This window comes from Apis florea, unplaced genomic scaffold (genome assembly GCF_048593485.1).
Source record: "Apis florea isolate Af1SG1 unplaced genomic scaffold, ASM4859348v1 contig_2495_pilon, whole genome shotgun sequence".
Classification (NCBI taxonomy): Eukaryota; Metazoa; Arthropoda; class Insecta; order Hymenoptera; family Apidae; genus Apis; species Apis florea.
This window is the reverse complement of record NW_028256595.1, coordinates 1,997,561-2,023,613: the sequence shown is the minus strand read 5'-3', so window position 1 is coordinate 2,023,613 and position 26,053 is coordinate 1,997,561. Positions and strand designations below refer to the sequence as shown.

At 41.1% G+C, this 26,053-nt stretch overlaps 3 protein-coding genes across 12 annotated transcripts; 2 read left to right on the top strand and 1 right to left on the bottom strand.

The window, feature by feature from the left end:
* Window positions 1-2,420: 2,420 nt before the first annotated feature.
* LOC100870880 (uncharacterized) lies at window positions 2,421-16,751 on the top strand. Of its 7 annotated transcripts, none has more exons than XM_086906751.1 (8): window positions 2,472-2,577; window positions 3,859-4,007; window positions 6,636-6,737; window positions 7,678-8,014; window positions 9,021-9,275; window positions 10,656-10,859; window positions 12,971-13,123; window positions 15,631-16,751. In XM_086906751.1, the coding sequence occupies exons 4-8, from the start codon at window positions 7,856-7,858 to the stop codon at window positions 15,694-15,696; spliced, it is 837 nt and encodes a 278-aa protein (XP_086762877.1). In that variant the 5' UTR covers window positions 2,472-2,577; window positions 3,859-4,007; window positions 6,636-6,737; window positions 7,678-7,855; the 3' UTR covers window positions 15,697-16,751. The 7 variants fall into 7 exon arrangements, with proteins under 7 accessions (XP_086762875.1, XP_086762880.1, XP_086762876.1 ...); XM_086906752.1 differs by having other exon boundaries at window positions 2,476-2,570; XM_086906749.1 differs by lacking the exon at window positions 7,678-8,014 and having other exon boundaries at window positions 2,421-2,577.
* LOC100869005 (Mitochondrial amidoxime reducing component) lies at window positions 16,741-22,841 on the bottom strand. 4 transcript variants are annotated; one of them, XM_086906747.1, is made up of 6 exons: window positions 22,702-22,841; window positions 21,089-21,498; window positions 19,015-19,466; window positions 17,982-18,260; window positions 17,604-17,881; window positions 16,741-17,470 (listed from the first exon to the last, which is right to left on the bottom strand). In XM_086906747.1, exons 3-6 carry the CDS (start codon window positions 19,135-19,137, stop codon window positions 17,308-17,310), a joined length of 843 nt encoding a protein of 280 aa, XP_086762873.1. In that variant the 5' UTR covers window positions 19,138-19,466; window positions 21,089-21,498; window positions 22,702-22,841; the 3' UTR covers window positions 16,741-17,307. The 4 variants fall into 4 exon arrangements, with proteins under 4 accessions (XP_086762873.1, XP_086762874.1, XP_003696850.2 ...); XM_086906748.1 differs by having other exon boundaries at window positions 19,015-19,430; XM_003696802.4 differs by having other exon boundaries at window positions 19,015-19,316.
* On the top strand, window positions 22,020-24,099 carry Vamp7 (vesicle-associated membrane protein 7). Its single transcript, XM_003696803.4, has 6 exons — window positions 22,020-22,223; window positions 22,714-22,925; window positions 23,004-23,141; window positions 23,213-23,374; window positions 23,454-23,546; window positions 23,624-24,099. The coding sequence occupies exons 2-6, from the start codon at window positions 22,722-22,724 to the stop codon at window positions 23,690-23,692; spliced, it is 666 nt and encodes a 221-aa protein (XP_003696851.1). The 5' UTR covers window positions 22,020-22,223; window positions 22,714-22,721; the 3' UTR covers window positions 23,693-24,099.
* Window positions 24,100-26,053: the final 1,954 nt, after the last annotated feature.

Below are 26,053 nucleotides of genomic sequence, written 5' to 3'. Positions count from 1 at the left end.
TTTTTATATAAATAAATGCCATTGAATGAGTTATTAACGAGCCGCCGTTGAGAATGACATTTTATTGGAATATCATATCGTTCGTTGAGCAACAGATAACAGATAATGGGAATTTTCTACGATTTATCCACGACGAAAAAACGCGAGAACGGAATACTCGCGTGCGAAGATTTTTCTTTTCTTTTTTTTTTTTCCTTGAAATTCGATTCGACCTCGAGTCGAATTATTATTATTATTATTATTATTATTATTATTATTATTATCAAGAAACAATGATTCGCAATTATATCATCCGCGTTTCTTTTTTTTTAACTCTAGTTCTCATAATTGATTAATTAAGCATGATTGAAAGATTTCTCGGTTTCGCCATTAAACGATGATTGTTTTTCCTCGTTTTTTTTTTCTTCTTTATCGTTTGAATTGCCGGTAAATAAGCGGAAACGCGTAACAAAATAAATCTCAACAACGGCGTGCAATCCTCGGATACGTATAAAGTTACTTACGACGTTTATAATGCCAAACGAACGCAAATTATTCGCGTGTCTCCTCAAGTCGTAAAAGTAGGATTGAAAAAAAAAAAAAAAAAGAACGGGTAAAATACTCGCTTGGAGTTTTAATAATGTTTTTCAGATTGCCTGAATTTTATGCGATTGATAAAATAAAATTCAAGGTCACGAGGAATACTACGCGCGAAGGGCTCGTACATAATTTCCAAGGAGAATTCCTCAAACTTGCTGTATCGGCCTTGCGACGAACACTTGTTCTCCTTTTCTTTTCTTGTCTTTTTTTTTTTTCTTCGAAGAAATATCTAGTAAAAATTACTAGAAAATTTCACGTCGATAAATTTCGACAAATCGTGGACGAGAATAATTTTCGAAAAATCGTCTACCTATATCTGGATCAGCGCGAATGAGAAAAGAGTATAGAAATTTTTCGTGATACTGATTCTGTCTTTAACATGAAAACTCGGTGAATTAAATTATTCTCTTCGAGAATATTAGGAAACTGTTGGCGCAAGAGCGAGTTTCGACATCGGTTACCAAATTTTTGACAAACTCGAGCGACGAGAGGACACGCGGGGAGAGAGATGGATAGAGATATCTCGCTCCCCGAGATCGATCGATCGTGACGATTTCTTTGTAGAGAATTAGCGATGCGTGTCTCGCCTCCTCTCTCTCTCTCTCTCTCGTTCGATTTGTAATGAATGAACCGATACGAGGTCAGTTTCTAAAATTCAAAACAGCTCAAAATAAACGATAAGTAAAAAGTAACGCAACTGCATTCGCGCGGGCGTAATTTACAAGTAAACGAAATGTTATGGAGTTTTATAAATTTCAAGTTTCGAGTTTCTAGTTGAACAAACAATCGGGCAATAACTTGGAACGTTTGGATAGTTTTGCGGTTGTACGGGAGCGGATCGATCTTTCCTTCGAGATCGTAATAACATTTTCACTGAGACACGATTTAAATCGAGTGTCGTGTTCCACGCAAAAAAAAAAAAAGAAAAAAAAGGAAAGAATAAATCGCGGAGTGATAAATTTATTCGAGGATCACCGTACGGCGCGATAATTGGTGGAAACTTTCTTTCTTAGTCTAAAAAATAGGTGCAAACTAATTGTTGGTATTCGTAAGCAGCGATAGAAGAGCATGTCTGACCACGCACGGGCGAAATTCACTGAGGATCTTCTCTCGATCGGGGGCCAACGCTATCCGCGTTTCGAACGATCGAACGCTGTTAATCCTTTTCACAGTTTCGTTCTTGTTTGTGCTACAAAAGTGGAAAGCGAACGATTAAATCGAAGAGATAAATCGTTCCTGGAAGAATGAACGATTGTGAACGAAAATTAAGAGATACCTCTTCTGTGGTATCTTGTATCAAAAATGTAAAAAAAAAAAAAAAAAAAAAAGATTTCGACACAGGTTGTCGCTATAATAAGATGCAGAAAGCGAATGAAAACTAGTTTTTTTCTTAATCAATAGCGGGAGAGAAAACGAAAACGATTCGCCTTTGAACGGTGTGAAACGTCCGATATTTACATTGGAAATAAACGACACGTGCCGAGTAGTTTTTTCGCGTGACATAATTCATAGTAAATATTCATTGGCCCTGAATCGAAGATAAATCTTCTCTGATTGTGAAAAAGATAACCGTGACAAGATTCCCCCCCAAAAAAATTCGACGATTCGTGCCTAATCTTCGTTCGAGAATTTTTATTATTAACGAAATAAAAATCGTCGTCCGAACGATTGGACGAGATCGAGGAGAAGACGATCCGACTTCCGACTCGTGGATGTTCACGGTCGCGCTGAGGATCTTGCACCGATCCGAGCAACGCTCGGGGACGACCCCTTCTTCAGGATCCCGCCGCTGAAAGAAAGAGGAACGGAGAGGTCGGAGAGCGAAGTGTAGCGTGGTGGTAGCGCCAGTCCCCTCCTTCTAATAAAAGCCGCTCACTAAGCTCCGTTACACAGACAGTCACAGAAAAGTCGAGGAGAGCAGGAGCCGCGGAGAGCTCCTTCTCGATTTTCTTCCCAAGTTCAAAAGTTCTATCGTGTCAATTTACGAATCGGTGTGTGGTGAGTTTCTCCCTCGAACGTGAGATTCGTCCATGATGTCGTGAACTCTTTTTTTTCTTCTTCTTCTTCTCTCTCTCTATCTCTCTCTCTCTCTCTCTCTTCAATTCAATGTTCACACTCGCGCGAAATGCCACTCCACGTGACGGCCTGACGTGTTCAGTGAGGAAATTATCGAGAAGTTTGGAGCAGATTCAACGTTGAAGATAAGAAAAAGAAAAAGAAAGGGGGGGAAAAATCGATTGAAATATCTTCGTTCACGTGAAAAATTAATCGAAGCAATTCAAAGTCGAAACGCTCGATTAATTTCTCAAGGTGCACGAAAAAAACTTTTTGCCTCAGAGTGAAAATATTGAAGTGAAGTGATAAGTAACAATATGTATATATACATACAGAGAGAGAGAGAGAGAGAGAGAGAGAGAGACTCGACTTTCCAGATTGAGGAAAATACGTTAATATTTCCATTGAACCGTGACAATCCCGTGAAACGCACGTGTCTCTGCTCCGCGTTTTTTGCCTCGTCATTCCAGCTTTTCTACGCACATATTACCCGTGCATGCTTTATTCATAATAGAAATATCGATCGTAAAAGTTTCGTCGATAATTAATTAACGAAATTTGCCAATTCGCCGACCTCGAACGCGCATTGTTACACCATCGGTGTATGCGACGGTATGCGCGTTGAATCTAATATTACCTCGATGTGTGGCCACCATTGCATTCCTCCTGTTCGCCGTTGCAATTATAAAGCGTCGAATCTAGCGACACTTGCATTACAATTTTCGATTCAATTGCGCAACGATATCATACGGGTCGAGACACGGGTGTAATAATAATAATAATAATAATAATGGCAACAATAAAAAAAAATATTTCCTACGATAAATTAATATAAATCATTTTTCGAACGTTTAATTGATGATTAAAGTTGCAACGCGTGGTTCGATCGTTTCCTCGATCGATCTCGAATTCGTGACGGGACGCGTGACGAGACCATCTTTCGACAAGAATCTGAGATTGCCAGCGGCGTTCCACGACTTTCATTTGGTCGAAAGTGATAGTTTCGAGGCTGGATACGAGAAAGGAGAGCTATCGCTCCCTCCTCCACGATATAGATATAACTCCTTCACCTTCTCGCCGTGTCTCTTCGCGAATCCTTTCCAACCGTTTCCGCTCCCTTCCCGATTCGATCGATTATTTGCAAGCGAATGAATTCGAATGAATTGAACGGACGTCGCGCTTTTCTTTTCCTTCCATCTAAACTACGTTCCTCTCTTTTCGCAGATACGCAAAGAAAAAGGAAAGAAGGGGAAAGAAAAGAAAGGGGAAGAGAGACGAGCAAGATGAAGATCATCGTAATTTTGGCAACAGCCATGTGCGTGGGTTCGGTCATCGCGTATCCACAAATTTCCGATGAGCAGTTTAAATCCGAGGTAAGTCGGCCGATGCGACCAACACCTCTGTTCATCTTGGATACTTTGGAATTTGCACGTCTCCTCGCCGTGGGCGATATCACAATCTTGACACTGCGGACGCGATCCTCATCGCTGAATACTACTCTTGGAACGTTGTTACGATCTCTTGAACTTGGCGGCATCGATCGTAACAATTCCACTCCACTCGGTTATTCGATTCCTCTCGTTCGTTTCGAAGATTCTTCTTCGTTCGAGGGAATTCAGATCGGAAGGTGACGATCGATTATCCTCGTTATTTATCTCCTCGATATTGATAAAATATTTATATTCGATACGAACGCGAATAGTTGCGATATTCTCTGCTTTACAACGAGAAAAAAATGTTGAAAGAAAGAAGGACGAAATCGAAATCTGTGTTTTCACTCGAACAATTCGCGGATCGCGTTTAAAATCGGCGAGATCGATGGGGCATTTTGCTCGAAAATTTGCTGGACATCGGTAAAATCGTTCGAATTGGAGGATCGATGCTTCGCTTTCGATGGAGCCTCTTTCACTCGAGGAGTGCTACGACCTCGCGCGAGTAATCTTCCAAGATGTTCGATCCTCTGATCGATGCATCCACGTCACGTGTAATCCTCGTACACGCGCGCACGACGTGTTTGATTTTCATTTACACAACATCCGACGATGATGAATCGTCGTCGATTCGCTCTGCCGGATGCAAGTTTTATCGCCACTGGGTTTGCACGACCTTCGGATGGAGCATCGTAGAGACGAGTGCGGAAACGTTTCGATCCACTGATCGTGACATTGTCTAGAAGACTAATATTGACAAAACAGGGAATTTCCTTCGTTATCGTCGCTCAAATAAAGCTCAAAGATATATGCTAATCGCTCGAACAATCGTTTATTTATTTATTTATTTATTTTTTTTTCAAACGAACGGGAAAATAACGCGAAAATAATCTTTCAAGTTTTCATGGATTCTTGGAAGGATCGTTAATTCGTTTTATTTTTTTTCCGATTTCAAATATGCCGTACACACGCGTGTAAACACGCCACGCGCGAAAGCGACTTCGCGATTCTCGTGGAATGATATTTTTCTTTTTTTTTTTTTTTTTTTATTTCAAATGGGAAAGGTTAGGCAAGCGCGAGTGGGAGGGCGAAGCCATTCGGGTTCTAGGAACGGCGCGCGACGAAAAGTCGGAACGGCTCTCCTCTTCTTCGAGCCGCTCGACACTTTCACTGGCCGCGAACACTTACAGGGTTACACCGGACACTTTCTTCGCTCGATCGATGCCCAATGGAAAGCGCGCGCGTATGTGCACGCGCTCACGTGCACGTGCGTGTCTCTGCCTCCTCCATCTCCTCCTCCAGTGGTTCCCAAACCTATTTCGTCCCACACGCGTTTCTATCCCGAGTCGACTCGCGTTCAAAATTCATTCTTTCTTTCAAAGAATTCGCGAACGAACGTTTCGTAAACGGAGCGCCGAAAACTCGGAGATTTCGATGCCGGCACGGACGCGATCCTTCCTCATCAACTTGCTCCACTATCGTTTTTCTCCAAGCCTTGTTGTTCGTCCTCCGAGAAGGAGAGAGAGAGAGAGAGAGAGAGAGAGAGAGAGAGAGAGAGAGAGAGAGAAGAGAGAGAGAAAGAAAGAAAAAAGAAAATAGGCACATCGTTCGAGATGATTCACTTTGCAAGAGGAGATTACGACGAGCTGGGTAAAAAACTAGTTGCGAATGTAGATAACACTGTCGGGGACAAATATCGTAACAGCTCGGACGTGAGCTGTTGTATATAGGGGAAAGTGAAGCACGGTAACCAGGTTGAGCAACTTTTGAGTACGATGACCGTCCTAGTGGCAGAATAGCTTAATTAATTTACCGAATAACTTTTGTGCATGGATTATTGCAAAACGCGCCCCGAACAAGTTGATGTTTCACTCACTGTGAAACGTATATAGACGTGCATGCAGAATAGAATAAACGAGACGAGACGAATACGAAGCGTGGCGTAACGCGAATTCCTTGTGTACGATAAAATAATAAAATAAATAATTCGAGTGTGTTGTTGCGATCCGCTTTCGATTCGTTTTCTTTCCCGCTGTAGCGAAATTACGCGATTTACAACCACGATTTTCCTATCAACAACGCGAATTCGTTGTACAGCGCTTGATCGTAAACAAAGCGTAATGTAACCGCTCGATGTAACGTATAATCGCGATGGAAAATTGTAGCGAACGAGAATGTATAATATAAAACGTGGAGTCGTTAAACGACCGATTTTGCGATTTACGCGCGATATCTCCGTTCCAATTTTCTAAACGAACGCGTTTAGAAATTTGTGCCACGCGTTCATCCTGTTGCGCGATCATCATGCACGAAAATTGCCGCGCGAGAACTCCGAGTTCGAAACTCCGCCTCTCATTGCGTCATTGTTCTTGGCGATCCCGTTGCGAACGTTATCCCAACGTTTTGCCATTTGCTCCGCGTATACTTTTCGACGATCCCTTCGACACGGTTACTCGCTCACCACTCGATCGCTCGACGATCACTCGAGGGGAAGAGGAGGGACGATCGAATCGTTAATAGGGAGAGAACGGTTTGTGGGGACGGCAAAGAAGGGAAAAAAACTTTTTTCAGGATCTCAATCGATTGATGCTGATCGAAGCAGACAACAAGGACGCCCTAAGGAGCAAACGGACGATCGGTATCCTGCGTGAAGTGTTCCCCGAAATTTCTCAGGTGAGCCGCTGCTGAGCAAAAAACAAACAAAAAAAAAAAAAAAAGACGTGAAAAAAAAAAAAAGAGAAATCCTGCAGACGGCCAGGACCGATGAAAATCGATGAAAAGCGAAATTCACACACCACTCCCTCCCACCCTCCCCCTCCGTTTACCTTTGTAAACGAGGGCCGTGTTACGTATATATATATACATACATATATATGTATATTTCGATAATGAATCGGACGACGATACGTTTCGACGACCGAACCCCGTTCGAGAGGCGATCGAGGCAAGAGACGAGGACCTTGAACGAGGGTCCCCGCTTTCCCGCATTAAAACGGGCGAATCGAGAGATTATATCGTCGAACGAAAACGTTTCATTAGTACTCCCCGTGTCGGTTTCTTAAAGCCGAGGAGAAATTGTTCGCGAGTGAATCGGCATTCCTCCCAAGAAAGTTAGTAGTCGCACGTTTGATTCACGGCTCGCGATGAGAGTTTCCTCGTTTCCTCCGTGCGTTTTCTGTTTCTCGATTGCGCAACCAACGCGTTTATTTATATTCAATTACCCTCCCCTCCACCGCGTGAATTGAGATTACGATCGCTTGAAAACCGAAAAGTTTTTCCAATCCACGGATCGCCGTGATCGAGCCGCGTACTCTTCCTTCGGGGGAAAAAAAAAAAAAAAAGAAACTGGGAGGAAAAAGAACGATCGTTAGAAATTATCGGCTGAAAATCTCTCATCGTCATCGTCGATTTTTTCGAACTTCGAACCTGCGTCGAATCATCCATCCTATCATCGATCAACGAAAGTCTTGGAAAACGATCTTTAACACGGACGACTTTTAACTCGACGACGATTAACGATCAAAAAAAAAAAAAAAAAAAAAAGAAAAACAAATGAGAAACGACGGGAGGAAGGGTCGACGAGACGGAACAGCTAAGAGGTATTGTTTTCTAGATGATCGAACAAAAGGTGAACTCGATTGTCGCGGAATTCATCCGAATACTCGGGCCGACCCTTCTCCAAAGCGTTCTCGGGAATAGGCAGAAGGCAGGAGGGTCGTCGAGCGAGAGTTTGATGTCGAAGCCGGAATCGCCGTTCAAAGACGACGACAATAACTTCGTCTCGACCAGCAATGACGGTTCGAAAGTGTCGATATCGTTGCCCACGTTTCCGCCCGACGAGGACGAGGGGGCGACGAGCGGCAGCACGAGCCAGTCTACCACGATCAGTAGCGGCCAGGATGGGGCCAACACGGTCGTGTGACCAACTTGTGGCGGACGACGATAGATCGGTAACACGTTGGAGGTCAATGAAACCTGAACAGGGCGAAGAAAAAAAAAGAAAAAGATCACCGGCAAGGACGATCACCGCGCAATCAGGACTGCTGCGGGCAAATCTATCTTATTATTTCGTCCAACCACCACCACCACCACCACCACCACCAACACGTTCTCCGCCATGTTTGCTCTAACCGTGTGCGTTTCTCTCTGTGTGCGTTTCACGTGTGTGAATATCATTAGTACCGTTTTCTATTATTCTTCCTATCTTTATGTGTTTAGCACCGATATCTCTCAGTCACCAGTTTGTCGTCATACTCTCTTCCTCTTCGCTCGATTTCTTTTTTTTTTTTTTTATCTCTCCTCGTTCTTCGAAATTAATTCAATAATCGGTCAATTCCCCTCTCGATCGATCATCGAAATCGGTTCACTTTCCATCGACTCGTCAAATTAACTTGCTCCGTTCTTCTTCACGATCATTCGACGGGGAATGAACCGTTTCTTTCGTTCGAGCTTTTTCGCTGCGTCTTCCCCTCCCCTCTTCTCCAATCTCTCACAGGAATCGGAAGAGAAGAGAAAAGAAAATCTACGTAGAATTTATTACGCGCGAGTTCAATTCCATTATCACTCTCGAGCTCTCCATTTAAGCGCTTCCATTTACGTTCTCTTCTTCTTCTTCTTCTTCTTCTTCCTCCTTTTCTTCTTCTTCTTCTTCTTCTTCTTCTTCTCTCGCCGCTTGCCGAGTAGTAACGATTAAAAATCACAATCGATGCGCGTCCCGATCACGAGACATCGCGAGTACGCGCGTCTCACGCTTCGTCGCCACGAGTGAAAACGCAAGCTGTGTTTTTGTTTCTTTTTTTTTTGCTCGATCGTCATCGAGCCAAACGAGTGAACGATATCGCCAGTTGAACGCGACGCAGTCTTTGGGAACTCGTCGAGTTCGATGACGATCGACCGATCATTTTTCCAGGCGTTGCTCTCCGACGAATTGAAAGCTTGGTGTTCTGTTTCCGGCAGGACGTGAACCCGGAAACGGAGGACAGAGCGAACGAGGTGCAACAGGCGGCCGAGTCGCAGAAGAACGAGGTCAAAGTGCAGTTCGCGGACGAGGAGGGTGGCGCGGAAGCGGTTGCGCCCCTCACGCCCCTCGACGAGGTGGAGAACGAGGACGACGAGAACAGGAACAAGAGGTTCCTTTCGAGCCTGGGCGGGTTGAGCGGTTCCGGATCGAGCGGGTCGGGATCCGGCAACTTCCTCTTTGACATACTCAGGGTAAGTTGTTCTCGGCCTAGGATATCATCCTCCATTTCTCCCCCCCTTTTTTTTTTCAATCGATGATGGATATAAACGAACGAGATTAGAGTGATTCGTTCGATGCTTTGCGACATAGATCGGAATGCGATCGATCATTGCAGCTGAATTATTGCAAGTTTCAAAAGAAAAATCGGTTAATTTTTCTCTTACGTAGAACATATATATATAAAGAGGAAAAGACGGTGGTAATAAATGTAGTCGATATATATATAGAAAAAAAAAAAAAAAAAAGATTATACGTTGGAATAAATAATCGATAATGGCGAGATACGAATCGGATAGATAGACAGTTTAATGTTGAAGTAAGAGGCGAATAGGGGGACACAACAGGCAAGGGCGCCTGCTCTATCTAGCGCATACTAGGTGAAAGTCTATTGCCGACCGAATTGCCTGGTTACTGATTCCAAGGTTCCTGACCTAGGCACAACCCGGCCTCGTGGATGAGCGACAAGATCGTAACGTCCTCGATAGATGAGAAAGAAAAAAAGAGGAGAGGGGGTAGGGGCAGGGAGGGGGAAGAAAAAGAAAAAGCGAGAAATCGAGACGCGCTTGTCTCCTGGATGTGCGCGAGAAAGAGAAAAAAAAACCTGTGACTTTATTTTCTGTGCCGCGTGTTCGAGGATTAATTGCGAAATTGATCGAAATTGCGTAAACGATTATTAATTTTTTTTTTTCTTATTATTATTCGACTCTTTTTCGAATTAAAAAATTAATCGCGTTTTTCCCCTCCCTCGACTGATCGTGGGGAAAAATTGCGAATTCCTATCTTATGCGTGTCCCCTCGCCAACCACGCTATTACCATTGTCCACGTATGTTAAGAAAACCTACGTGATCATGAATAACACGCTCGAAACTAGTCGATAGATCGACCTCCTTTTACGGAGTCGAAAAACTGCCGTTCGTTTCCTTGAAATCTTGCCAACGATAGATTATAGGATTGAAACGGATTTTCACGTGCGAGCGCAACCTCTGTTCTAGATCTTTCCCTAGATCTCACGAAAACAATCTCATCTCCAAAGAAAAAAATACCTGTGGATCCGAAATATATAAATATAAATTATACACGTTCAATTAAAAACAATTGAATTGACAAAGAAAAAAAGAAAAAAAAAAACGGTCGGCTGGTCCAGTCCGTTAAAGAACAATTTCAGGCCGCTTTACAGGATCTTCGTGTTCGTCAACGATCGAGAATATGATGGCAGTGGAAGGGGAAAAACGCGGCAATCGCGAACGAACGAACGAACGAACGAAAGAAAGAAAGAAAAAAACGATTAAACAGGCTGTTCTCCCAAGGAACGGATCAGTAAACGAAAGTGTGTCTGTTCTCTTCCGTTTAGCAAGCGGCCGACGGGGCGGCAAGAGCGGCGGGCACGGTGTACCGCGTGGTGGCAGGTACGCAGAGCCTAGGGCTCGGTTTAAGCGCTTCACGGGACTTGGGCCCGGTTCCCCAAGGTGCCGCCCCTGCTGCCGCTAGTTCCTCGGCCACGGCGGGATCCTCGACCAGCGCACCGGCCGCGTCAGGAGCCGGCAACCTACCACCGGTACGCCAATCCTTCCGAGCAGAACCGAACGGACACTGCCGAGACTACACTTCTCTCTTACTCTCTGTTTACTCTACTCTCTTTCTATTCGTCTATATTCTCACTCACACTCGCTCGTCCACTCGGTGAAGGGATTTCTTACTTACGATTTTCGATGAATGTCGAACAGAGGCATGGCACGGTTTTTAATACTCTCGCTTTTACTTACTTACTCTGTCTAAACTCTCTTTACCCGAGACGCTTTCCTTTTCGTTCGCACGACGATAACTCTCGTGGTTCAGGGATCTTTTTCTATCAAGGCGATGCATCCGTTTGAAAGAGAATACTTTTTTCGAAAAGAATTATATTTTTCGAGTATTATATTATATCTCGAAGAAAGTATACTTTGCACGTCTGTAAATAACGAATTTAATACAATCCTATATCGGCATGCTATATACTCTTCGCACGTGACTAACGATTACCTGTTGCTCCTTCCACGTCATCCTACTTGTTTGTTCTCCGTCTTCTTCCGTTTGCCTAACCTCTCGAACGTATAACTTGCATGTTCTCTCTCTCTCTCTCTCTCTCTCTCTCTCTCTCTTCTCTTCGTTTCTCTACTTCTTTACCTACCCGGCTTGCCTTGTGATCGTGCATGAATTGTGCGCCACCATTTAATCGATTGAAAAGTTGTATATTAGTACAGAAGGAGGTGCACGATTCGTCGATTTTTGTAGTAATGTAAGCTAAATCTTGTTAGATGCGATGCATCATTGTCACTAACCAATCCCTGTGTTTCTCACTTATTCCTGTTTTTCCTATATATATATATTTCGAACAACTGAAAGAGTATCGTTTATGAGAGAATTTTCGAGAAAATACACATTAAAAGAGAAAGATACTTTCAGTTGTTCGATGGCCATGTAATATATGCGACACGTCTAATACTATCGATACCCGAATAAGCGATTCTTATCGATCTTTCGTTCCTTTCTTCCTTCCTTTCTTCCTTCCCTCTTTCCACCCGGCCAACGGTCCCGACGCGACACCGACAAACCAGCTAAAGACTAAAGACTTTCGGCGAAGCAACCGGCTGATGGCGACTCGACTCGAAGTTTCAGGCCAGCCATTCATCGATTGCCGATCGATCTCTCGTTGTTGTTATTGTTGTTGTTGTTGTTGTTGTTGTTGTTGTGATCTCGTACTCTCGTATTCCATCATTGCACATCACGTTGTATATATATATTTATATATATCGTTACATAAGTTAAACTATAATTTCGCCATTCGTCGAACCAAAGAGCGAAGAGCCGCCGCCAGACGAGTCCGCCGTCGCGAATTTTCTTCACCTTTAGTTCTTCGATGCCGAGGATGCGTTTCGAGATTCTCGCACGGCCGAGTCGTCTGGCCGACTCGCTCGTCACGAATAATTCTTGGTAGCAAATTGACGATGCACGGCGTGTGACGCGCGCATGTTTCCTCGATCGATCGAAGGAAGCTAAGGGTAAGTAAGATTGTCGATTGAGCGTGCGTCACGCTGCCTGTAAATTATCACCGTAATCTTTGTTATCTCTCTCTCTTTCTCTCTCTCTCTGGGTCCTGGGTGAAACCATCTTCTCCATTGTATTATATTCGGCTGCACCTGTAGGCTGTCCATACGATCTCGATCTTTTCTTTACTCGAAGTTACTCACGCACGAATCGATTAGATGCAATCGTTCGAACGATTAAGAAACGTGCGTGTAAGGGGACGTCTCGAGCCAACGTATGGACATCCTACGTATCGTGGTGACGAAAAAAGGAAAACGCCACGAAATAACGTCACGAAGAAGAAGCGCACGTAAGGATCAGTAGCAGTAAGATATATGGATAGCCGAGCAAGTAGGAGGAGGTCAGGATGTTATAATATTACGAGCACCGTAGTGTCGAATAGCGCTGAAACTGGACTGTGGAGCCGCTGCTGTTGATGATGCTGTTGCTGCTACACTACACCAATTGTCTTTCCATTTTTTTTTCAACGCGATTCGACGTCTATCGTTCGTCCTCTCTATCTCTCTCTCTCTCTCTCTCTCTTTTCTATCTCTCTCTCTCGCTCACGTTTAGAATTCGTTCGATTAACTCGGCTATTTGCAGGTGGTGGCCGGAAGCGGAAGTCGTCTGGACTCTTCGTCGCCCGGCGACAGCGGGGAACCCGATGGGGTCCACGAGGCGGTTCCGGGGCCGGTTACCAGGCTCTTCGTCATCGCCAACAGAGGAATTGCCAATCTTATACAGGATCTCATTCTTGTGAGTAATCTTATCGTTACATATGATATAATTTTAATCGTTCAGGGGCCATCTTTCTTCCACTTTCTTTTGATTTAATCAAGATAAATGATACGATCTTATTATTGCGATAATTAATTATTTAAATCCGGATTTAAATTCTCTCTCTCTCTCTCTCTCTCTCTCTCTCTCTCTCTCTCTGAATGTTGATTTAATAAATCGATTCGCTATCGTTGAAGCGATAATGAAGATAAATGATTGTATCTATTTACGCGAATGATAACTCGATCGATTAGATCGATCTATATGGCGAGTCATATATATATATATATATATTTGCGGCGAAATCGATTACGCTCAAGGAAGCGAGAAGAAAGGCTCGAGGGAAAATTTTCTACGTGAAAAAGAGTAGGTCGAAGCGATTGTAGATCGGCGAAACGAGTACGCACGAATATTCTTTTACGACTTTTCGGCCGATCGGTTCGATGACTTGTTTAATCCGGTCAGATTCGCTTCTTAATCGTTCCTTAAGAAAAAAAAGAAATCTGTTTTTAAGTCTTTTTTCACTTAGCTCGGTTTTACGTAATCGATTTTTTTTTTTTTTCGAAAGTGAAACCACGTTGATATTAAGAAAAGAATTATTTTTGTTTCCTCTCGTTTACATAAACAGGACGTTCGCAATTTTCTACGAATAAATGAATGTGGAACGTAGAAATAGACGCGAGCGATTAGAATCATCATTCCAGATGATGCACGTAACGAAGATTGACGCATCCTGATTTTTTTAAATATTGTAATAATAATATAAATATCGTAATGGTAGTCAACAAAAAAATCAATTCCATCCTATATCTTCCTCGGAATTTCACACGATAATTTAATGAAATTGATACTTTTATCGGTTCGATCTTAAATATAATTACAGAACGCTCGAAAGATTTTCCTGGTCGTTATTTTAAATTCCACGTGGACCAAATTTTTCGCGTAAAAAGCCGCGCAAAAAGTGTTGTCGTTCTAGATACAAAACCGGCCGATTACGTAAGGGCCCCCGTCAGAATCGATGGAAAGCAAAAATGTAAGCGACTTTCTCTATGAAACAGCTCGTCCATTTGCCGCATAACTTATGCAAGCCGCCATAGCGCGCTGACACGCGATATGACCAGACACGATCGATTCCTCCATTTTCAACGAGGAATGATTCGACCTCGAAACGACTGTCGATGTCGTCGTGCCGAAACTATCTTATTCCCCTGCTTCTAATTCTTGCGTAGATCAAACGTAGAATATCTACAAACCTGTTCGGGGAAATTATGAATTATACAACAATCGTCTGTCCTGCTTCAAATATCATAACGCTTTGACAAGCCACGTACGTGTATATATATATATAAAATAGACCGATCGACGGGCAAACGTTCCGCTCGCGAATCACGTTTCACTCTCGAGCGGCGTGAATTCTCAACGAAAGCGAAACCGATCGGCTGTAAGGAACGAAGGAAGGAACGGGAACCACTCGACACAGGCCATTGATCGCCATCTCCTCCAATTCTCCGGCGGCGGAATTCTAGAAGAAAATCGGTTCATTCATATGTATGTAGATCCAATTAATCGTGTTTGTTCTCTTTCTCTTAAGAGAAATAAGGAGAAACTCGACTCGTGGCTCTCCTTATTTTTCCAGAGAGAATTTCATTTGGAATTCGAGCTGGGAAGAAAGCGGGAGCCGAAAAACGAATGTGCTATCCGGTTGCGATACGTTATTCCGCGTTTTATCGTTTTTCCCCTACTCGTAATTGGTCCACCGCGCCTCTTTATTTCGTTGAAGCGAGAGGGCGGGATGTTCGCGTCGCGAGAAAACCAGAGAAAGCGACGCAGCGTGAACGCAACATGGAGAGAGAGAGAGAGAGAGAGAGAGAGAGAGAGAGAGATAGAGAAAGAGAAAAATAGCGATGAATTTATCACGACGCAGCCGAGTTAAGTAGTTGAAGTTAATCGCGCTTATTATATATGCCATCTTCGGCGAGAAACACGCTCACCGGCGAGAAACATTCGTTCGAAAGCGTTCACGCTTCGCGCAACGCGTGGAATCTGTCTGCTTTCCGTAAAATGATCGTTACGAGGCCCGAGCACAACTTCGCGCAAGGAGCGCAAGTTGGATCCCAATGATCGAGCCGGCCCTAAACACAGATCGATAATCGTTTCTTTGCGCTCGTCACGGTGAAACCGTGTCGAATAAAAAGTGTCGAAAGCGTCTCCTCGAAAGCGTTGCGAACGTTTCTGTCCTTGCGAGCGCGAAAATCAGCGAGTTCATTGAACAATAGGAGAAATAGGCCCGGTCGATTATTCTTGATTCATCTATGAATCATCTCGTCCAAGAAGATCAAACAGGCGATATTTTTCAAACTTTGAAGAGAGAAATCTATCCCCTCGATTCATCGTTTCGTCGAACTTCGATCAACTCTGATGCACGAAAGAGAATCGAGGTTATGTACGCGATGGTAATCAAAAATTGTCATTTTCTTTCTTTCCAGCGCCTGGCAGCGACGAGCGAACGCATCGTCAACTTCAAGGCAAGACTGATCACCTCCATCATTTAGGGGATAAACGCTCGATAGGATATGAAAACGTAAGGAGAAAAGTGCCCGATGATCGATAAACGGTCGGGAAGAGCACACGAAGACCATTCCTGAGCCGTGATTGTCGAGTGAGGAGCACGGGTACGACGTTGGCAACGCGAACACACACCGTTGCCCCCTTGTCCCCGAGATCCAAAGCGCCTCGTCGATGCTATCCAATTCTCTTTGTTCCGTTAAATAATTTAACCTCGCGACCTCCACTTCACGTCCACGTCCATGCGGCGGCATCCATCTTCTCCGACTCTCGTGCTTCGCTTCCCTCGTTTCCCCCTTCGTTTCCTACTTCTCGTCCCTCCAATATTCTCTCTCTCTCTTTCTCTCTCTATCTCTTTTGATACTTTTTCTTTTTTGTTTTACGCGTAGTTACATAGACCTTTCTTATTTTAGCTTGTGGTTACTTACGTAGCGGTTAGGAAGTTTACACCTCGCGAGATTCATTTCACTCGAACTTTCGTCGAAATGGTGTTCTTCTTCTTCTTCTTCTTCTTTTTTTTCGTTAAAAAGAATTCAATACGCGTTCGAATTTTGTAATATTTCGGTGTAATGCTTGAAATTTAAGATCGATCGTTCTCGTGGCTAACACTCGTTCGTTTTTGATTATGCGAGAAATAATTGACGCAAATTCGAGTAAAATGTCGCGTGGTCCAATGTATATAGCTGTTCTTGATATTCAGAACTGTGCCAATCATTGTTTTTCTTTCCTCCCGATCGATGTACACGTAAAAATAAGGGCTGCCAACCCGCTGCGGTGATCGCGGTTACCATCTAAACTAAACAGATTCTCGCTATTGTACAAACTATTTTCAACTAGTTTGAAATTCGTTCGACCATTTAAATGTCGCGTACGAGATAGAACGATATTCGATGTCTTTTATTTTGGAGAGACAAGAAAATGGTCATGTTCGAACGATACACGAAAGTGTGTCGATCTTCGAAATTGGACGTGGTGTTTCTTTTAATGTAAATCGTCTCTGTTATTTTGTAGTGTAAATAAACATATACAAATTGTCGTAAAATCGATATATTCTTTTCTCCTCTCCTGTGAATTTGAAAATGTGTATTCTCCTCTACCGCTCTTTTTATTCCTTATAACGAATAATCGATAATACAAATATAAACGAATAGACACGCATTGACACCGTTATATCATCAATATTTGATTCGCACGATCGATTACTTAATAAAACTTAGCAAAAATACGATATTCGAGAACGACTCGTCGGTCGTTCTTTCACCAAACGTCTTACGCGTCTTAATAATAATAAACGCTTCATCATCAAAGCGGAATATTTGGCAAAAATATTTGAACTATCGTGAAAATGTCGTACTATCGTTGAACCACGCCATATTAAATCTAAATTCTTTGATCGAGAAAATTTTCCTTCTTTCACGAACGATTGTCTTTGTAGGCCCACTTCAATCGCGATCAATTTTTCTGTTCTTTTCCTTTTCTTTTTCATAATGCTACGAATCCTCACTGTTCAATTCCGTCGACAAAGTATCCTCCTTCGGAGATTCTGTGGCTTCCTCGAAGACGAAAATTTCGTCCTCGCAGGAAGCCCACCGGTGTAGCTAGGGTGGCGATATCAACAGTGGTTGCTCCTCGGGCAAACCGACGTAAACCGGGTCTCCTACTCGCACGGTGCCACTAGAATTCCTCAATCCAAGGTGAATTCCCAGTACTGGACTCTCGCCGACCAATGGGCGAATAAGTGGATCCATTATTTGTCTGTAACTGTGAAAAGAAATATCGGTTACGTTGAGCAACTGATGTGAGTATATCGATAAGATGTAGAAGACGTGGAATATTACATTCGTAACATAATAGAAGCACATTTAAAGAAAGTATCAATTCAAAGATAATGAACCTTTTCAGAGTTTTCAAAGGCTCCACTTTTGGATTCTTTGTCCCTGTCTCCGGATCTACCGTGGTAAAGATGCATCTGGTGCATGGCATAACAGTTTTGAAGATCACGTCGCCGATCTTCACCCAGCCCCAGGTATCCTCTTCGTAAGCGGCTGCACCTTTAATCACGAAGTTAGGTCGAAATTGCTCGGGGTTGACTGGCTTCTCTAATCGGGTGTTCAGGTCTGTCACCGATGCCTCGTTTATCAAGCAGTAGCTGGTAGCGTCTGGGTACGCGCCCTGTTCGATTATTATTTGGATTATGCAGATTTTTCTTCAGATTTAATTTTAATTAATCAGCAATTAATTAATACGCAATTAAAAATTAAAAAAAACTTACAGTGTCGTCGGGCGTGAGCAACCACTGTTCATTGCTCTTCCTGACCTCTCTCGTTGGATAATCCAGCGGATAATACACCAATCTGAATCCAGTATCTTCCTGGAGAAGGAATCGGGACAGCCATCTGGCAGCCTCCTCGCCACAATCGCAGGCGGATACAGGTTGGCCCCAAACTGCCAAGCGAAACGCTTTGCCTTGGATTCGAGACAAATCGATGGACAAGGATATCATTCCAGGTGCCGACAGCGTGAGAATCGTCCCGGAAACTTTGGGTATCACCTTCGAATTACATAACAAATTGCACTTCTTTAATCCCCTTTCTTTTGAATAAGAACGAAAACGAAACTTTGCAAATTTTCCAAATAGAAAATGATCCAAAAGATGAAAGTCGTCGTATTCGACACGTTGAAGCGACACGAGTAAACGTAGGCGTAGAATCAGAGCGGAAACAGAGGCTGAGCAAAGGCGATATGCAACACGAATTAATTACTCGCATCGAATTCCTTCAATTTTCACGACGATAAAACAGCTCGTTAATACCGATATATCATAAAAGTTCCGTGTTTTTTTAAATCGATTGTTCGAGCAGCCAAACTGAGAGGAAGCTCAAGCAAATCGATGGTGTTCAAGATTGTGCAAACGAGGAGAGGCTTAACGATTCGTGAAGAATAACGTTCGAGATAGAAAATGTAGCCGTGATTATCGCGCATAGATCCATCTTTGATCCATTCTTCACTGGCTTTCGCAACCATTCTTTCTCGAGATTCTTTTCCTTTTTTTTTTTTTTTTTTTTAAAAAAGGTTCTGCTTCTTCGTGAGCTAAGTCAGATTATAATCTATAATAACTTGTTATCTGATATCACTTGCTATCGATGCTAGAAATAATTACACTTGCACAGTTATCGCGTGCGAAGTGCCGATAAAAATTACTTGTTCTCAAAATCTATTCGATCTTTTCTTTTTTTTTTTTTCTTACAAAATATCCTTTCGAGAAACTCGATACTTTTTCCTCCAAAGACATTGCTTTCCCTTACCTGGACCATTTTTGGTCTCTGCCTGCCGGTGACGAAGTGTCCGTTCAAGTCGATGACCATCAACGTACGATCCCTTAGCCAGCCAGATTTCAGGCCAAGTTTCGTGCACTCCATCGTGTTCATTCGAACAGAGCCGAGCGACTTGATCGGATACACGATCAGGTCGCTCAACTCGCCGACCTTTCGCCATTGCGAGGGTGGCTTCTCCTTTTGCCTCTTGGACCACCACCACCACCAAAGGAAGACGACCACGGTTCCGGCGCCGACAACAGCCGCAGACACGTACGTGAGCCGCGTTCTGTCTGTTCACCAAACATTCGCCGATTAATTATCTACGGTCAAGTGGCCATGCAAAACGTTCCGTTGTGAAATTCTTGGCTCCGATCCAACGTTCAGATAACGACGTTGATAAACCGCTATAATTTGAATTTAAAGATACTTGTTGTTCTAATCTGAAAGTGTTTTTAACATCAAATTAGACGATTTCTACATTTTCTTTATTTCGCGCTTGTATAGGAACTTATGTATTATTAATATTATTAATCTTATTAATTTCATGTTCCAGAGAATGTTCAGGGGAAGTCGAGTTATTTGCAGAGAAAAACAAAGAGAGAATAAGCCCTGAGGATACTCTCGTTCCTGATCGAAGTAGAGATCTTTCGTCGATAATCTTGAATCTGTGTCAATCGTGAAATTTTTTGCACCTAAAATCCACCCAATAATAAATGAGCATCGACGGACATTTTTCAAGCAATCATGGAACCCGGAATCGAATTGCAAATTATTTAAGATTACAATTAATTCGCGTGAACGAGGCGTCCTTTTTCTCTTCTCAATGGAATCTTCCATGCATATCGAATCGCGATTCTACATATTTGCATCTTATGCGATTTAGAAAAATTGAACAACGATGCGGGATTAACGGTATTCGAGCGAATAGAATATCGGCATCTTTCTCGGCCAACTGGAAATAAGTAAAATATAGATTGTCGCGAATTCGAAGTGACATCCATTCGTCCGTGAGAAAATTGGAACGGAATGTAACGGAATACCACGATTGACCAGAAGTTAGACGTGTTGCATAATTTGTCCATGATGTGTGTCGTGCCATGCTTTCGTCTTTCTCGTCGTTCTTGATAATTGTAAAAAAAAATATTCTTGATCGTCGAGATTTTCACTACAATATTTTGTGTTAATTTAAGAATAACTCGAAGAACATACGAAGAATTAAAATCGAGATTACTTCTGATTTGCGATCATCTCTTTTCATCGTGCGAAATGAATAAATATATGCTTATATGCTTTTATAATAATTTAATACACATTTAATCTCATCTTTTATGCAATTGTTATTAATTTATGGTATTTATATATATTGTAAACATATTTCGTTCGATGTTATCGATTCGCTGTTTTCGAGTACTTCGCACGAGGCATGAAAATCGTACAGGGAGACAACGGACCCTGAAATCAATACCAAGGGCGTTGCTTCCCAACGCACAACTGGATGTAGAAATATACAACGGCGATTTTAAATTTTGAAGATTAAATATTATTAATGCTTTCTGAAAGAACTTACATAACGTAGATTCGCTATATTTGCTACGCACGACGAAGATATAATGTTTACACAAGCTTATCTGTCGTAGACGATATAAGAAATATACTTAAATATCTGCATTAAAAACATCAAAACAGAATGATAAATCATAACAAATTTGAATCGCAAAATACGATGTAAAAAAATTTTTCTCTCAAACTTTGTCATATATATCGTGGCTTTTTTTCGTTCTTTTTGAGAATAGTACACAATCATTAAAATCGAGGAAGAAAAAAATTTTAATTCATAAATATACTATAATTAGACTATATCTATAAATTTTAGCTAACTGAGTTTCAATAAATTAAAAAAAAAAAAAAAAAAAAAAAAAAAAAAACGTAACATCTCGATCAATACATTTTTGATATAATGAAATCAATATTTATGGAATATTCTAAGGCTCGCATGATAAATTATTAGTGTATGATAACTTATGACATAAAACAATTTACTATGAATGAATAATATATTTACCCATTATCATTGCCAATATTACAGGAGTCACAGAAGGAAGGGTAGAACAGCGACAATGGTTGATAACGATCACGAGAGAGCTGAAGGTGGTTTCGTCTCTACCAGTCGACGACGAACTGAAAGTACTGAAACTGACTGGGTTTCAGTATGCACGCACTTGCGTCTCTTTCTCGCATCAAAAACACCGTTATGCCTTTATATATCCATGCTAACTTCTTTGCTTCCTCTCTTCCTTATTGTAGTAAGAACATGGGTGTACTGGTCACCATGCGACCACGTGTGAACTGTGCGCAGTTGAGAAAATTAGAAAACTGATACACTATTATTGGCATGCGCTTCTTGAGCCAATCACGCGCCGTTTTCAAGCCAACATTTGCATTCTACTCCCACGTTTTGGAGCGAAATTCAAACTGGATATAAAAGAATAAAGAATAATATAAAATATTAGGAAAATCCTAATCAAATTTATAATTTATTATAATAAGATAAGATATGTTTTGAAGTAATTTCTTTTTATAAATCTTTTTATTGGTTGTGATTGTTCATAGAAATAAAAATTTATATATCAGAATATTACGAATTATGAATTATGAATAAGAGAAAAGTTTAGTTTCTAAAAGTATAATATAAATAATATGAGTAAGAGATTTCTTTTATTTTTTTAGGAACGCTTTTTTAAGAATTTAAACCACACTAGAAAGCATATTTTGAAAAAGATGTTTTAAAATATATCGTTAAATTTCTAAATTTAAGAAAATTTCCAATTTTGTTAAATAAACATTTTTAAGCATAATATTAAATTATTTAAACTAATCTTATTTAAATTAATTTAAACAGATAATATTAATTTTATTTTATAAAAAAAGATCGATGACGTTTTTTAAAATACCCGCCACAAGTAGTGCGCATGCTAGCAGACCAATACATTTTTAGTAGTAATCAACTGTCATGTGTCACAGATAGACTTTGACGTTGTTGATGCATCATAGAACAGTTCATATGAGTTAATTGTTCATTTTTATCAATTGCTATTGGTCATAAATACTACTTTAAAAGTGAGAACAATAGTTACCTCAAGGCTAATATTGAAAAAGTGCACAATCGTATATCTATTCGCGCTATCCAAGTGATCGAGGTAGGTCACGAAAATAAACAATTGTTGATTTTGTCAATTTCAAATGTTGGTCATTGTAAAGTTATTTTATTTTTAACGCATCCCAATGGTATCCTTCGAATATAAACATTGTTTATAAAAAGTTTATAAAGAACTTTAACGAGGAACTTTTTTATAGGTTAGAAATTGTGACGTCTTATTTTGAAAATATACGATTGATATTTTTTATTGTTTTCTTTTTGAAAATTTCATAATTTTTAATATTCTGAAAATTTTAATAGTTTTTTTTATATATTATATATATTTTGTATGAATCAATACAGCAAAATCTTCTTGTAAATTGTAATGTTTTCAGTATTACTCAGCATGATAACAGATAAGAAAATTCTGTTACAAATAAAATTTTATCATTTTTTCGTCAAATTTTTATGGATAAAAAACTTAATATTCGTTAGTGTTTAAAAGTAGAGAGACTATAAATTAAAATTAAAATACTCACTTCTTATTTCAGTATTCATCATGCCAATTTTATATAGCGTGGTGGCTCGAGGAACAACAATATTAGCAAAATATGCTTCGTGCACTGGAAACTTTGATGAAGTAACAGAGAACATTCTGACAAAAATTCCACCTCAAAATGACAAACTTACGTATTCACAAGGACAATACTTATTCCATTATATCTGTGAAAATAACATTATTTATATGTGTACCACAGATGCTGTAAGTAATCAAAGATATATACACACGTTAAAAAAATATTTATCGTACAATTCATCGATAATTACTTTTATTTCATAGGATTTCCAAAGATCCAGAGCATTTTTGTATCTTGCAGAAATGAAAGGAAGATTTTTAGCTGCTTATGGTCAAGATGCGCAAAGTGCAGTTCCATATGCAATGAACACAGATTTTGCCAGAACTTTAGCCAGTACAATGGTAAAAAATATAAATACATTTTAAATTACATTTTGATATATATATATATAACATATATATCTTTTATTTAGAAACATTATAACGAATCCAATCAAGAAATTGACGTATTAGCTAATGCTCTTGGCGATTTAGACGAATTAAAGGACATAATGAGCAAAAATATTGATAACGTTGCGATGCGGGGAGAACGGTTAGAATTACTTGTAAACAAGACTGAAAATTTAACTGCCAACGTAAGTTATTAAAATTTGAAAGTTATAAAAATTATAATTCTGGTGAATGCGAGTAAATAATCATTTCGCGTATTTTTAGTCGGTTACGTTTAGGAAAACAAGTAGAAATTTAGCACGCTCCTTATTTTGGAAAAATGTTAAAATCTACGTTATTGTTGCTGCCATTTTGATTGTAAGTAGTAAATACAATTCAACTGAAGTAAAATATATTTTTTCGAATACAAATAATTTTATAATTAAATCCCATAGGTTGTCGTATACGTTATTGTATCGATATCTTGTGGAGGTTTGGCTTGGCCAAAATGCGTTGGGAATTAATTTATTTTTGTAATATTCAGACACGAAAATTGTGTCTTTAAATTGTGATAAGAATTTAATCGAAGCCAATTTGCGAAAAAATACATGTACAATGTATATTTTACTTTCTAGTTTATGCTAAGCTGAAAAAGAATTAAGAAATATCGTTTAATTCTACGGCTTTAACAAGATAAAAGTTATGTAAAAAAAAAAAAAATAATATTTAGAAAATGTATAAATATAAATATGTGTAATCCTTCTAATATTTTTATTATCTTACCAAAAAAAATATAAACACCGTTGATATTTCTCGAATGACAAATGTAATTTTAACATCACTCGTATATCTTCGAATAAACTCTGTAAAAAAAAATAAAAAAAAATAAAAATATAAAAATAAATAAACGGAAAAAGAAGTATAAAAGAAATAATGTGATACTAGTATTTATTACGTTTCCGAAGTTACAGATCGACGGTGCAACAAGTGAAGGTCACGCGCATTACTCGTATTTCTTCCTTCATACAAGCTTATTACGTTCAATTTGAGATTAAATCATCGAATGTGGGAACATTTCATTTTTACTCCGAACGAAATTACACGAAATTTTACCGAATATTCAGTCTCTTTCACACCATTAAACGCATTACATTTTTTCCACGCGTGAGTCGGGAAACAACGCACTCGGTATACTGTTTTTCCACTGTCGAGTTGTAGCGCATGCTCCAATACATATTTATTTCTCCAATGTGACTAGCGTGAACAAACCCCTGCGCATATTCGATTCAATCTCTCGACCCTTAAAATTTCCATTAAAAATCGTTTCAAACACTTTCGAATCGCAATTACCAACAAGAAAAACGCGCATCCTAAAAGTTGCGCCTTCCAAAAACTATATATACTTTATCCATAAAACAATAAAATTATCAATGCCCTGTTGTTAAACCTCGAATCCAATATCGAAGAAGAAGCAAGAAACGAGTCGTAGGAACATAGATAAAATTGGTCAAAACGTCACGCTGCTTATCGCGATGAATTCGAATTCCATCGTGGAGCGAAGAGTAGATACGGTACTGGAGCGTAGCTGGAAGGATGTCGGCGGCGTGGGACGGGTGGCGGCGTCGCAGGCGCTGTGATCGCGACGCCCGGGCCATCGCAGCAGCCCGGCAGCTCTGGCAGCAGGATGTCGATGGCTCGCGTGGCGCGCCCTTCGGGGGGTGCCAAAGAGTGTCGTCTCGGTTGCTGGTCTCGGCGTAACGATTGATCGTAACAACGCTTCGTCCCTGAACCCGCGCTTCGAAAACACTTTCGATCGCAAGGTCGCATCAACAAGTTTCAACCGGTCGCTCTCCTCGCTTCGAATACTACGTTATTCGAGGACAAGGGAGACAACAATTGCACGCGACAAAAGCGGACGCGTGGTGAATCGCGTGTCACGCCGGTTCTCTCGACTCGGCTTCCCTTTCGATCGCTGTTCGGTGGTTCGGTGACAGTGGTGTGGGTGGTTTCGTGCGGTTCGACGTAGTTCTCGCGGCCGGCCATGGAACCGCGGAGGTTCCGGATAGCGGAGGCTAGCTGACGGGTCCGTTGACGCCGATCGGATGTCCGCGCGGGAGGGTAGGAGGAGGCAGTGCAAGCCGGTGGATGAAAGTGAAAACGAAACGGACACGGGGGGATGAACGAACGTGGAGAACGTCCGATCGTGTCAGACACAGAGCCCGTAAGTGGATTTTCTCTCGTGTGTGTACACACACACTCTCTCTCTCTCTCTCTCTCTTCTGTTTTTATTTCACGTTCAACGAGGGACGTTATACGATCCAATTCTTCTTTATTTTCCAAATAAACGACGTAATACGGGAATAATAAGGGAAATAAGTAAAGAGAACGGAGATTCTAAGTTGAAATAATAATCGAATCGATAAATAAATCGGAATAGTTGTGTTTCCACGTTGGATAGATCGCGGTACGACCTAATTAAATTTATTCCCCGTTTATGCTATCGTTTCGAGAGCATCGGTTTTCCGTGTTCGGTAGCGCGGAAAGGCAGGCTGAAAGTGGCGAATCGGTTGCGTGCATCCCCCGTTTTCGTGGCACGCGTTAGATAAAGCAACGAAACGGGCTATCGACGCAAAAAGCCAATGAACTGCCGGCGAGCATGAACGCGGATGGAAATCGCCTGCCTTTCCCGGCACGCGATATAAGTGACGGGAAATCGTTGCTGCGTGAAACGTATACGATTTATCCCCTCTCGTTATCCAATCTTTTTCCAAATTTTTCCACGTGACGCGATCGTTCGAAGAATCGAAACGGATTTTCCGATTCCCGCGCAATTCGCAAATACGGAGAGAAATCGAGGAAGAGAGAGAGAGAGAGAGAGAGAGAAA